Source organism: Cheilinus undulatus, linkage group 2 (assembly GCF_018320785.1).
Source record: "Cheilinus undulatus linkage group 2, ASM1832078v1, whole genome shotgun sequence".
NCBI lineage: Eukaryota > Metazoa > Chordata > Actinopteri > Labriformes > Labridae > Cheilinus > Cheilinus undulatus.
Genome location: NC_054866.1, coordinates 33,255,506 through 33,268,361, shown reverse-complemented (window position 1 = coordinate 33,268,361; position 12,856 = coordinate 33,255,506). Strand labels below are relative to the sequence as shown.

Genomic DNA, 12,856 nt, shown 5'->3' with positions numbered 1-12,856 from the left:
TTAATGTATTTATTACAAAATGTCCCCTTTCATTTAACAGGTCAAAGCCGTATTACAATGACATGTCAAAAAACTGGGGAACAAAGACATTTGTACATGGTCTTGTACGGAATATGAGGGATGGACAGAAACAAAGTGGTGGTATACACAAAACTACTAGTAAATCTACAAATTAAAAAAATGGGTTGAAGGGAGATGTTTCATATTCTAATGAGCATCACACAGAAACATACTGTATCTGATTTCATTTGCACCATCAAAATACTAGAGCCCCCACACTGAGCTAATATCAGGGTCAGCCAGAGGGATAACAATGCAAGTTTAGAGCTATACATGAGACAGGCGGCTATCAAATCATCCAGATCACAGACCTCATTCACTGTCACTGGCATCACTGGAATCTGAGCCTCTGTCACTTGCGCTTCCACTCTGATTCCTCTCTGAGTGGTTGCTGCTGCGGTCACTGTGTGCCGGAGACGCACTGCGACTCCTGCTGCCTCCTCTGTTTCCTCCTTCGTCCTCACTCTCGCTGCCTTCTCCCCCACTGCTCCTCGCCGAGTTCTTGGGCTCGTTGTCGTCGCTGTCATCATCGCTTCCGAAGATCTCTTCCTCATCCCGCATTTCTCTAGTCCTCTCTTCGCCACTCTCACTTCCACTGTTGCTCGCCTTCCTTCTCCGTTTTCCTCTATCCTCGTCCTCCTCCTCTTCTTCTTCTCCCCTTTGTTCTTGGTCTTCGTCTTCTCTGTCGGATTCACTACCGGAGTTCTCAGCCTCGCTGCCACTGCCTTTCTCTTTTTCATCGCCTGAAGGAAACAATTCAAACAAAACACAGGGACAGAAAATGATGAAATCAATCCCTGATGCAGATGGTTAATGATTTCTTGATAGCTTTGGTGCAGCACATTTGAACAAATTTGAAATGGTAGCAAATAACAGAAAACAAACCAGAATCCTGCATGTCTTTGTCCAGGTCCATGTCTTCCTCTTCATCTTCAGGCTCATGATTCTCCAGTTGAGCTTTGCGTGCTTCCTAGAAACCAAAATCAAAGGGAATCAATCATCAGAAAACTACTGCAGTATCTGTAATACATAACAGTAGGTGTTCAGGCCATAGGTTTGAATTTAAGTTAAGTCAAGATGGAAAGCAAGTCTGTATGTATGGCTGAAAAGCTTTTAAAACAAACATCTATTATTTGATCCAAAACAGGCAACTGGACTTGGTTAAGGTTCTTGAAGATAGTTATTAAAGAACATGAACCAAGTCTAGCTGCCTCTATTTGACCATGCTTGGATAACCATGATAGTTGACTAAGAACCAACAAACACATTTTAAAGCAACAGTTTGAAATGAAAAGTAGCCTTTATGCAGTAAACATCAAGAAAGAGCAGGAAATAACAAATTCACTCACCTGGGCTTCAAGTTCCTTCTCATTCATATCCCTGTGCTTGCATACCAGCACAGCATTCGTGGTGGACTGTGCTCCAGCCTTGGCTCTCCTCTTGCTCAGACGTACTCTGCAGGACAGAACAAACGGCCATCAGGGAGTGAAGCCTAAAGCTATAGATATAATTGCTACTAACCATAACCATCTAATGCAATATGCCCTGTATCTGTTAGACATATCAGCTGTGCACACTCTCAAAAATAAATGTGACCAGCAGGTTAGATGCAGTATCCACGTATGGTAGGAACAGTGTGGAAGGGGAGGTATGACAGTCAACACAGTAGCAGAAACAACAACGGTTGAAAATTTAAAAAATAAAACGATAAACCAAGTCCTCAATCGGAGTTCATACACACTTTTAAATAGGACCACTTCATGCACAGCAAACATAAAAAAATGTAAGGCATGCAATTTTGCAGTATATTGAACCATTTTCTGTTTTAATGTACTGCACAGGAAATGTCAAACTGTACAGGACAAAGACATCAATGGGTCATAAACTCCCAAATTTGATGATTTCTAGCACATTTAATGCCTCTATTCTCTCAATATACCATACGGTAACATTTACCATAACATATTTTTGGGTGTACTAACCTGATAGTTAACAGTTTCATTATCAAAAAGGAGAAATACACTTTTTGTCAGGTAACATTATAGTGACCTTCTTAAGTGTTTCCATAATTGTAGTTTACATCTCACACAGTTGTATAAAGCCTGGGGAAAATGAGTCAAGCATATTTACAATTACACTTTTGACACATATGTGAACGGGGGAAATATTAAGTATATCTCCTGCACAACATATCCCAATAAGAGCCCCACTTGTTCGTTTGGTGCATTACAAATTCACATTGAACTTCCTAGATCTGTTCATCATTGATGCAAACAAACTACCTGCAATTTTTCCCCATGTAACCATATCTCCTGTTCTTCTGCTGAGGTCTAAAAATAACAAGCCACCTTTTTAGCCACCTTTTTAAATAACATCATACCTTGTCTCAAGCTCATTGTAGTAAACACCATCACCATCTCTGAAGATAAAGAAGTAGTTCTCCTCATAGCCCTTGCTGGCTTTGTTTTTCACGTTCCAGTTGTACTCCCTGGCTATCTTGTACTCATACCTGAAACACAGAGGGGAAAAAAAACATTTTCACTTATTATGGGTACGTGATTTGAAAAGAAAAAAGAAGGTAAAGCTATTAGTTTTAAATTAATGTCTTACAGATCATCAGGCATATAATCCATCCCCTCCTCAAAGTCCCTCTTGCGCTTGCGAATTGTTTCTTCATTAGGCAGGAAGTAGGCCACAAACTGATTTCCTTCCTCATCCATCATACCTCTGTGGTGAAGAGACAGCAAGCATAAATTAGCATTAATGCAAAATGTTACTATTAAAACACAAAAAACTCCACTACAGATTTTAAATACCTGATCATAGCCTGGGACATCATTTCCACTCCTGCTGGACCTGACATGTCTTTGGGTGCAGGATCAGAGTCAAAAATGACCTGAGCACATGGATTGATCCACATCTAGAGAAAAAAGAAGTTTGATACTGAAATCTAAATCCATTAAGTCCTTGTTATACTACAATGAATATGACATATACTGTATTGTAACCTTTTAAATCATGGCTCACCTTGAAATCAGGGAACACAGGAAGTACCTCCACTGGAGTGACTCTGGGTTTACTGTAGTGCTGTGCAATCTGTAAGAAAAAAAAATATTTTAATGACTTATAGGTATATGGACTAAGAACACTTTAAGGAAGAACATTTGGGGTTAATGTATCAATTTGTATATAAACTACTCAGAAAAATTAAACCATGTTCATGTTTGGTATCATATTTTTTATCACCTCAACTTTACAATTTCCTAACCACTATACCCCTAGTTTCTTTACTGTAGGATTATTGCCTAATTAGGGGAACAATGGTCCAATGGTCTGGTCTGCATCAACAATTGCGAGCTGTGAAGCAGCAACTTGCAATACCCAAAAGCTCAGTCCACAGTGTCATTTAAAATTATGATATATATGCCCCTGATGTTTTGCCTTCACTATGAACGGTGTAGAAGTATGGTGGTGGAAGAGGTGATCCCCCCGTACTATCTTCAGAGGTAGCTGCAGGAGCAAAGAGGTGGGGCCAGTGTGGAAGCACAGCATTGTGTGTACATGTCTCATTGTATGTGTGTGTGTGTGTATGTGTGTGTGTGTGGAGCTCTCACTGTGCTGTACTTGTTTTGCATTATAAAAATTGAGAGATATGATGCATGTAATATTAGGCTGTTGTAAAGGAATAACGATGGTGAAATGACAACAAGGCTCAATGGTAGTAATGCACTATGAAAACACCTAATGGGTTGTGATCTTTGAATCATCAGACATCAGATTTTGTGCAATGTATGGCAGATGCACTTGTGGTCATGATATCACATATCTTAGCACTTTATGCTGGTATATTAGTCACACTAGGATATAAGTCCCAGCTTTTTAGATGAAGAAACAGATATTTAAAGTGTGTCCTACACCAGGTTATATACCAAATACTTCTGTTGTGATGTGTTCATTTTACTGGATACTCACTGATTTCTGTGCATCGTCAAATGTCTTCTCAATAGCAGAAATCTGGCTGTCTCGGTCCTTGTAGATTTCTTCTTCTGTAAACTGTTGTTTAACAGATACACCAATCCTGAACACAAAACATGCCGTGGTTACACATACTTACATACACAAAATTATACACTATTACTGAGCTGGAAATGTATCCCTGGTACAAAAGGCTCAAAATTATGAATCTCTCTAGAACAGAGGTGTCAAACTCAAGGCCTGGGGGCCAAATTCGGCCCAAGGTGCAGTTTTACCCGGCCTGCAGGTCTGAAATCTGCAGATTTCCTCCAGTATAGAAATGAGAATTTAACTTCAAAGATTTGAAAAATCCTTTGGTAAGTCATAAAAATGTGAAAAAGTTAAGAGTAAAGAGTAATGAGATAGAAAGTAAGGAATGAGGGAGAGAAATTAATTTGAGTTTTCATTTAATATTTTCAATTTGCATCTCAAAATTCTAACTTAAACTTAGGGTTTTGACTTTTTATCTCATACTGTGAACTTTGAGGTTGTAATTTAAATTTCAAGATCATGATTTCGAAATTTAGCCTAATCTCATATTTTCCCCTTTTAAACTCCTAACTTGACTTTTAATCCCCTATTTTGACTTTTTAAATCTCACAATTTAGAATTTCATCTCAAATTTTACCTTTTAGATTCACAATCTTACATTTTAAGTTATATCTCGACCTTTAAAACTCATGATTTTGTATTTTATCTCATATTTTAACCTTTAAACTCATGATTTTTACTTTCTATCTCATATAATTTATTATATTTGCCTTTTGAAAACATTATTTTGACTTTTTATTTTGTGTTCTGACCTTTTAAACAACTGTTTTGACTTTTTATCACAGATTTTGAGTCTTTAAACTTATCATTTTGACTTTTTTTTTTTTTAAATCTCAAAATCATTTATCATCAGTTTTTCTCCCCCTTAATTAACTACCTGTGAAAAAGGGTTTACAGTTTATGGTTAAATGTTTACCCTGTTGGGCGCTCAGGTTAGACCTAAATTAAGATTTCGACCCCTGCTGTGGTTGAGTTGGACACCCCTGCTCTAGAATAGAGACATTTAAGTAAGAACAAGCATTTCAACTTACTTGACCTCCACTTTCTCGTTGGAGACGCCATATCTGTTAAACTCTGTGGAAATATATTCAGTCTTTCTCATCCATGGGACAACTTTGGCATGCTGCTGTGACCTTAAAAGGAAAAAGGACTGTTGAAAAACAAACAAACAAACAAACATTTTCCACAGAAACCATGGGCAAATAAAGCAGGTAAACCTACCTCTTTGAACTGGATGGAGCCTGGATGTCCTCTTCCAACAGTTTTTCGTCAGCAGGATCCAAAAGAACTGGAAATTTAAGGACCTGATTCAGTCTACACATACATTTGATAAAAATATATAGTTTCTACTAAATAAATGATAGAAAGTTGCAACAAGTGGATTATTACTGTTAGGATCAATGCGGTATGTGTCTGGGTTGATGAGGTCGATGGTCACTCCGAGGTCTGGTTCAGTCAGGAGCTCATGTTTGTGCTGTTTCTCGAGAGAAGTGGCTTTATATTGTACAAACCTGCCCCAACAGGAAAAACAAATGTCAAACTTTAACTTAAGTTTGTAAGTGAAAATTCTGTGGATAGGGAAACAGTTATTTACCTGTGCTGATCAAATGGATATGTGATGAATTTAGGATCAAAGGGGATATCAGGCAGGCTGTTGCAGTACTTCACCCTGCAGACCACTCCTGACCTGTCACAGGCACAAAAATGATTCACAAAATGCACTCTTGGGTAAATTAGACACCTTTGCATACCTTGTTACTTTAAAATAGGCAGCAGACTAAGCAAGATAAGAATAACTACTTAATAATGGTGAAGTTTACCTCTCTGGAACAGTTCTGTGTGAGGACTGCCGACTAGAACAGAAAAGAGACGATTAAGAGATATATTACCCTTTCAGGTAAGGTCATTCAACAGTGTGGGCATTTTCATTTTTCTGTTAAAGGTGATGTATGATGGCCTACTGTGTTATTCACTGCACTCTTTACCTTTCTCCAGAGTTAATCTTAGATGGTGATAGATGCAGATATCATTCAAACTATGGCAGGATGACATGGACCAAGAGTCATGTTTTATATTGTTTAAACTGAATGCACATTATGTATTTGATAGTTTATCTTGAGGTGAATAAGCATTTTACTGTTGATGTTCCAACTGTAAGCACCTTTTCACTGAGAATTGGGCCTGCCATCTTTTTTCAAATCAACATGCACTATACCCATAACAATGTTGTTTTTAAACTGTGGAGAAAGATCTTAAAAATTCATCATTGTTAGGTGTTATACTACTTATATTATACTCAGCTCTAATTCAAACTGAGAATCAGAAGTTATTTATCAAGTAACTTGTTTCTACAATCTGTAGACAATTATGAAACCACATATTTGTGCTTTTAAATTGGCACTTTACTGTTTAATGATGTAAGGCATTTATATCTAGGCTAGTTCTTCTTCAGTGTGAGTGTCTTATTTTTAGGTTATTTTATTGTTTTTTTTCTAATTTTGTGTCTCAGGGTATTCTTTACTCCACTCTTTCTCAACCAATTTTCAAGGGATGTACAATATTATCAACATGATATTGGTATTGGCAGATATTAGCTTTAAAAGTGAATTATCAGTATTGGCAGTTCTGAAAATTTTCGCTAATACTTACAGACAATATTTTTGCTTTATCCGCTGCACAAAAAAGTAAGTTGGCAGAGTTTTAGGCTGGACCAGGAGACCTCCTTCAGCTTAAGTTGTCTGCTTTATTCATCTTCATTTCCTTACGCTGGAATTTGTTCATCCTTAGCCTTAAATTGTGTGATTTAAGGACCCAAGTTTTAAGTCTGAACTACATTTAAATACTGCTATCAGCTTAATTCATGTTATAAGTAATGGCATATGGGATGTCGGCAAAAATCCAGTATCATGCATCCCAACTTTTTTCCCAGTTCTTTGAAAAGCACTTTGAAATGCAGCGTGATTTGTCTGAAGGGTGCTTTTATGAATAACGTTTGAGGAACTGACTGATGTTTAATACTTATGTAAATATAACGGCCATATCTTGTTAATCCTACAACAAAATCCTCAATGCTCTGAAAAAAAAGGATGCATAAATCAGACTTTGAATGGCTCTAATCCAATTCATCTATTAAAGGCGTTGTAAAGGTGTCATGATGCCTCAGAGTAGTTTTATCTGTTACATAAACTAAGGTACACTAAAATAAGTAATTAGAGCTTTGAGGCTGTAAAAATCAAATTTAATCAACACACCTGTTCTGGAAAACGATCTCCCTCCTTTTTAATGTTTGAGACAACTTTCTATCGCTTCCACGATATGTAACTCAGTGAACATACTAATAGTTATTGGATTGCATGAGCATGGATGAATAGATAGCCTAAATTTCCGGTTTTAAGATTAAAATTGAAACTGAGTAGTTGTGTTAGTAAACGCTTTAACGTTAGCATTAAAACTTACCGTTGGGCTAGCCGACCAACTGGCATTTAGCTACTCTAGTAAACAAATTAGTGAATAACCCCACAAACCAAAGTTTACGACTTTGAGCCGGCTTTAACATAAACATGGTAACATATAAATTCACATAGTTTTTAAATTCGTCAACCAGATAGGCTACTGAAGTGGTAAAAGCACATTTAACTGACCTGTGGCCGTCTTCTCGCTGAGCTTGAGTCTGAATCGTTGGAGCCATGTTCAAGAAAAACAGCTCACAACTGAAGGCAAACCTAAGTGTTTGGACAAATACCAAACCTGAATACGCCCGTTTTTCTATAAAATACGCACCCCTAGATAAACAATAAGCACGTATTAAAGGTTAACTTCAGTTACAGCATTTCCATTGCCCGGTAGAACAGGGCGATAGCCCGGTAGTGGTGTAACTGTGTGGTCATGATTCTTGGATTTTGGGCATTTGTTTTAATGTGAGCGCCCCCTACTGTCTTGGCGTATTAGAATCCGAATCAGCTTTGTTAGCCAAGTACGCACTGACATTATTGAATTCGACTCCAGTTAATAACTTTGCTCTCAATGAGCATAAATTAAACATTACATATGAAAATTAGTGGAAGTAAGTATGACGTGTAAGTTGCAGTGAAAAAATTAGAACAACTTGCAATTGAGAAAACGCCTTTTATTTAGTACAAAACCACTTACATTGCTTCTGTCACCAAGGAAACTGTGACAGCCCAATGGTTTTGTTTAAAAGCAGTTCAATCAGTTGACATAAAACAATACTAAAAGATTTCCCAATCCAGGAATCTTACAGGCTTGTAAAGATTTGCAAATTATTTCCTTAACTGGATATAAATTCAATGTATTTTTAAAGAAAGAGAACATCCTCCCCTTCTCCAAGTTTCTTCTTTCTATCACTTGGTGCACTTCCAGACCCTTCACTACAATTTTCTGATTTTCAACAGTAGATGGCGCTTTTACCATGACATTTCAGTTATCAAACCCACCTCTGTGTGGATTTTCAGTATTAAAACAACAAACACTGGAGCAAAATCATTCAGCCCACAATGAAAACAAGATTAACATTTACAACATATTAAAGAAAATTAAGCAAGTAGTAATGTTTCAATGAACCTTAGCGCTAAAGTGAAGTTGTACTTGAAATTACTTTATCTATGTTAAATAAGGGTTGTTAGTGTGATCAGCTCAGAACAAGATCATGAACTCAGAGTCACCAATCTACTTTGTTTAAAATCATAGATAACCCCAGAAAAACTCCTTAAACCTCAGAAAATCAAATGCAGCTCATTGTTAGAGGTTGTGGCACCACATCTTTTGTTGAAAACATTCAAACATATTGAACAGACTTCAATTGGATTTCTATTACACAATAAACTGCCATAAAAACAGCTGCACTTGCATAGAACACCAGTATGATTAAATCAGCATCTCATTGAAAGTCCAAAATGGATTTAGCAGAAACAAAGAAGTACTGTGCTCAACCTTTCTAAACAAAGCCTTTTGTGATAATATCTCTTGCTAAATGACACTGTAGGTGCTGTGATACACATAAAAGACTGAGACCTCCCTCCACCTCTCGTCTTCCACATGCAGCATCTCTCCACTGCCTATGACAAAAAGTAGGTCTACTCTTAGAACAACAAGGACAAAGCACAACAGTGTGCTAAGCAGTTAGTGCACAGGTGAAACAGCTATTGCTCTCCGTCATGTTCTGTCATTCCCATCATGTTCCATCACATGACTGCAACAGCCATCCATCTGAGAGTCCTTTAGGTCCAGTTCATGATCCTTCTCCGTCTCAGGTCTGCATCTCCGTCTGCATTTGTGAATCGACTCTGTGAAAAGAAGAAGGTCAAACTTTCCACACAAACACACAGCTCCTATTAATAATAATAACATAATAATTTACTTCAATACAGTTTTTTCATTCTTACCTGCTTAACATGTAAATCAGCTGCCCAGGATCATCTGCAAATACCCTGTAACACCAAAAGAATGAGTGAATGAATGAAACCTTTATTGCCCTTTGGAGAATACTATGTCTTGTACCCAGAGCATAGAAACTAAAACGAAAAAAGACATCAACCTCCACACAAGACTGCACATAAGATAAAAACATAGATGGCTAAATCCTTCTGTATTTCAGAGCTTATTAAACAGCTGAATTATGTGGACACAAAGGTGTGCTACCTCTTTTAAAAACAAAACAGTAAAACAAACAGCAGTGAACAAACAAGCATGGAGCTCTTGTGCAAGTCAGCGGCACCACCCACCAAAGGAGCAGTAGTATTTAAAATATCTAACACTCACTAACCTGTGAAACAAGGACAGGTGAGTTTTTATTAAACAGTTCAGAAAGAGCTTAAGGACTCTGCAGTCTTAACTGAACTTCTATCACAAATTGAGATATTTGCCTCTTCATCTCACTGTTGCTAAGTGCTATAAAAATGAATTTGCCTTGCCTGTTATTCCCAAATTCATAATAGTAAGTATCACAAAGTTTGAAATCAACTCTTTTAGTTAGCTGTGACACTGAATTAAATAAAGTCACATGTAAGTGGAACAATAAACACAAATTTAACATTTGAAAAATAAATTATAAAGCAACGACTCACAAGGCTAAAGTTACTAAATAGATTTGATTACTTCATAGTATGCCTTTAGGGTAACACTTGATTTGAAGGAATATGCATACAACTGACATGTCATAAACATGACATGACCCCTGTCATTCACATAAAGGTTGTTTTTTGAAGATCTATGAATGTTGTCATTAAGTGTCATTTGGTCATTTCTTTCACCTTTAATGCAAAGTTGACATTGTTTGATCCTTTTTGCTTCTTTGTACAGTACGATAAGGCAGTAGGCAGCTGTCTTAGCCTAGCATAAAGACTGGAAACAATATGCAGGAGTGTGGTAAGATCCAGGTTTTACATATGTGGCTCTCCAGGAAAGGAAAAGCTGCTGGGACACCAGATAGAGTGCAAGGTACACTGAACACTTCCAGTCTTGAATTGGGATGTCCAGTGGTGTGTGCAGAAGTGGGTATGCTCTTTATTAATAGCAGTAAAGGTGATGTAATCAAATGAATGGCACTTAATGACAACATTCATAAAAGTTCATAAAACATCCCTTATGTGAATGGCATGTGTCATGACACGATTATGACAGCATCATGCCAGTCTTATGTATACCCCTTCAAATAAAGTGTTACCATCCATAGTACAATCAGATGACATTTTGTATTTCCCTGATATGGAAAAAGCTATTATAAATTTAAGATTCACATAAAATAAGTAAACAGAAACTATCTTACCCATCTCCCCAGTGATAAAATGCCCTGTTCTGATAAAACATGGACAGAAACAGCCAAACACTTATTGTCTCGACCCAGAAGATAACAAACAGGAACCATAATGATGACAGCAGGACTTCACACAACATCCTGGAGAACTGTGAAGACACCAGACATAAAATGAGATTACATAAAGTACTTCTCCTTTTCAAGTAACCTTTTGCAACTTTTCTCCTTTTTGTACTTGGCAATAGAATACAATCGATGACATACTGCTTGCGTCAACACCTCACTATCTCTACTTGTTGGTTTTTGCAAAGGTTACAAATCATGCTGATCATGGCCAGGAAAAAAAAGCCTTTTCTGATGTTTTTAATAAAACCTTCACGTAAGAAACACATAACTAGTATTTAAAATACAAAGAAACAATCGTGCTGCTTTAAAGTGGTCTAAGTCCCACATTGTCGTTGTTTACTTCAGGGTTTGCATGCAACGTTAGCACACGGTTAGACAACTATGTTCAGCTTTCTGTGATACCTAACCCTAACCCTATCATCGACGTGGATACTGTTAATGAATTTTAATGTTTTTGAATCATGAACTGTTGTTTTTATTTCTCGAAGAGTCAATTTTATACACTTATCTAAACAGCTAACTAGCCTGCTAACTAAAGTAGAGCTAAAGTAAAGCTAGCTGCTATCCAGCTAACTTCGCACCTCAGTTACCCCCTGTTCTTTTAGGAGCAGCGCATTTTATTTTGATTTTTAGCGTGATCTAATGGATACTTTGCTACCAGTGAGATAACGCAAATGTTTTAGCTGAAAGCTGTTGAGTTACCAAATGAACAAAAGTGCGCAACTTTGCTCCAACGTGAACTCATATTTATCTAACAACGTTAACTTCACACTTTCAACATAAACCCACGTACGTTGGTAACTCTTTAACTTACTCGATTCTGTTAAGACGGCATTCCTTTCCCAAGCTAACAAGCTAACGCTGACGTTTGTTTACAAGTCACGTCACATATCACGTTGCTTGAACTTCCGTTTCTGTGACCAGTGGTTGGATTGATTGGTTCCCAGGCTGTGTTCTGGGGAAAGTCTATGCCTGGGGCTATGGGCATCAGAGTGGAGGGAGAAGTGGGCCTGACTGTTGAATTCCGATGGAGCAAGGTCATTATCGTTTACTAAAACTAACTAAAACGTTAGAATACTTAAGATAACGGAAAAAAACCAAGCTTCACAAAAATAACTAAAACCTAAATCTGTGCTTACAAAACTAAATAAAATCAAATAAAATTAGGGAGAGAATCTCCCCAGTCTTTAATAGCAGCATACTAACTGACATATAGCCTGGAGAGAAAAAAATGTCCTGATTTGATTGAAGAAAACGTGAAAAGATAAAATGAAAAGTCTTTTTCAAAAGTCTGTTTTAACAGTATGGTGTTAACCTTTTCTGACCCTTTTGGGTCTTGTCCCTGCTGAAAAAATACAGCAGAACACTAAAACTAATAAAATTAAACTAAAACAGCTCATTTTTTTTGCAATTTTCTGCTCATCTCATCTTACATACCACTCTTTTTCAAAGCCACCTTATTGGTTTCCTGGCCCAGCTTCTCAGAAGTCTACTCCTCATCTGATCCTACATCCCTCATCCACACCATCACTAATGTCTAGACTCCATAGGGGTATCCTATCTCTGCCGTCGCCTCACCAACCCTTCAGTGACATCAAGTCATCACAGTGAAGTCAAACTGCAAGACTTTGCACACTTCTCTTTCATCAGAATGTGTAAAATAAGTAACTTATAGTTAGGTCTGATCCAATTAAATTTTAGTCCAACTATTATAGACTACTTCCTTATACCTTCCTATACATATGTGGATGTGTGAAATGCTTACTTTTGAAAAGAATCTACTCATGATAACAAGAAATATCACACTTTTTTCTTGTGGTTTCTGATGAAGTT

The 12,856-nt window shown here is 37.2% G+C and overlaps 1 protein-coding gene and 1 long non-coding RNA gene across 2 annotated transcripts; both read right to left on the bottom strand.

Annotated features, from left to right (window-relative positions):
• Positions 1-71: 71 nt before the first annotated feature.
• On the bottom strand, positions 72-7,995 carry paf1 (PAF1 homolog, Paf1/RNA polymerase II complex component). Its single transcript, XM_041810089.1, has 14 exons — positions 7,767-7,995; positions 5,946-5,978; positions 5,720-5,812; positions 5,515-5,636; positions 5,347-5,413; positions 5,157-5,258; positions 4,033-4,138; positions 3,088-3,156; positions 2,877-2,980; positions 2,671-2,787; positions 2,441-2,569; positions 1,410-1,515; positions 946-1,030; positions 72-803 (listed from the first exon to the last, which is right to left on the bottom strand). Exons 1-14 carry the CDS (start codon positions 7,811-7,813, stop codon positions 373-375), a joined length of 1,611 nt encoding a protein of 536 aa, XP_041666023.1. The 5' UTR covers positions 7,814-7,995; the 3' UTR covers positions 72-372.
• Positions 7,996-8,236: 241 nt separating this feature from the next.
• On the bottom strand, positions 8,237-11,965 carry LOC121522919. Its single transcript, XR_005993007.1, has 4 exons — positions 11,838-11,965; positions 10,910-11,046; positions 9,528-9,572; positions 8,237-9,428 (listed from the first exon to the last, which is right to left on the bottom strand). It is a non-coding gene; the product is annotated as an uncharacterized LOC121522919 (long non-coding RNA).
• Positions 11,966-12,856: the final 891 nt, after the last annotated feature.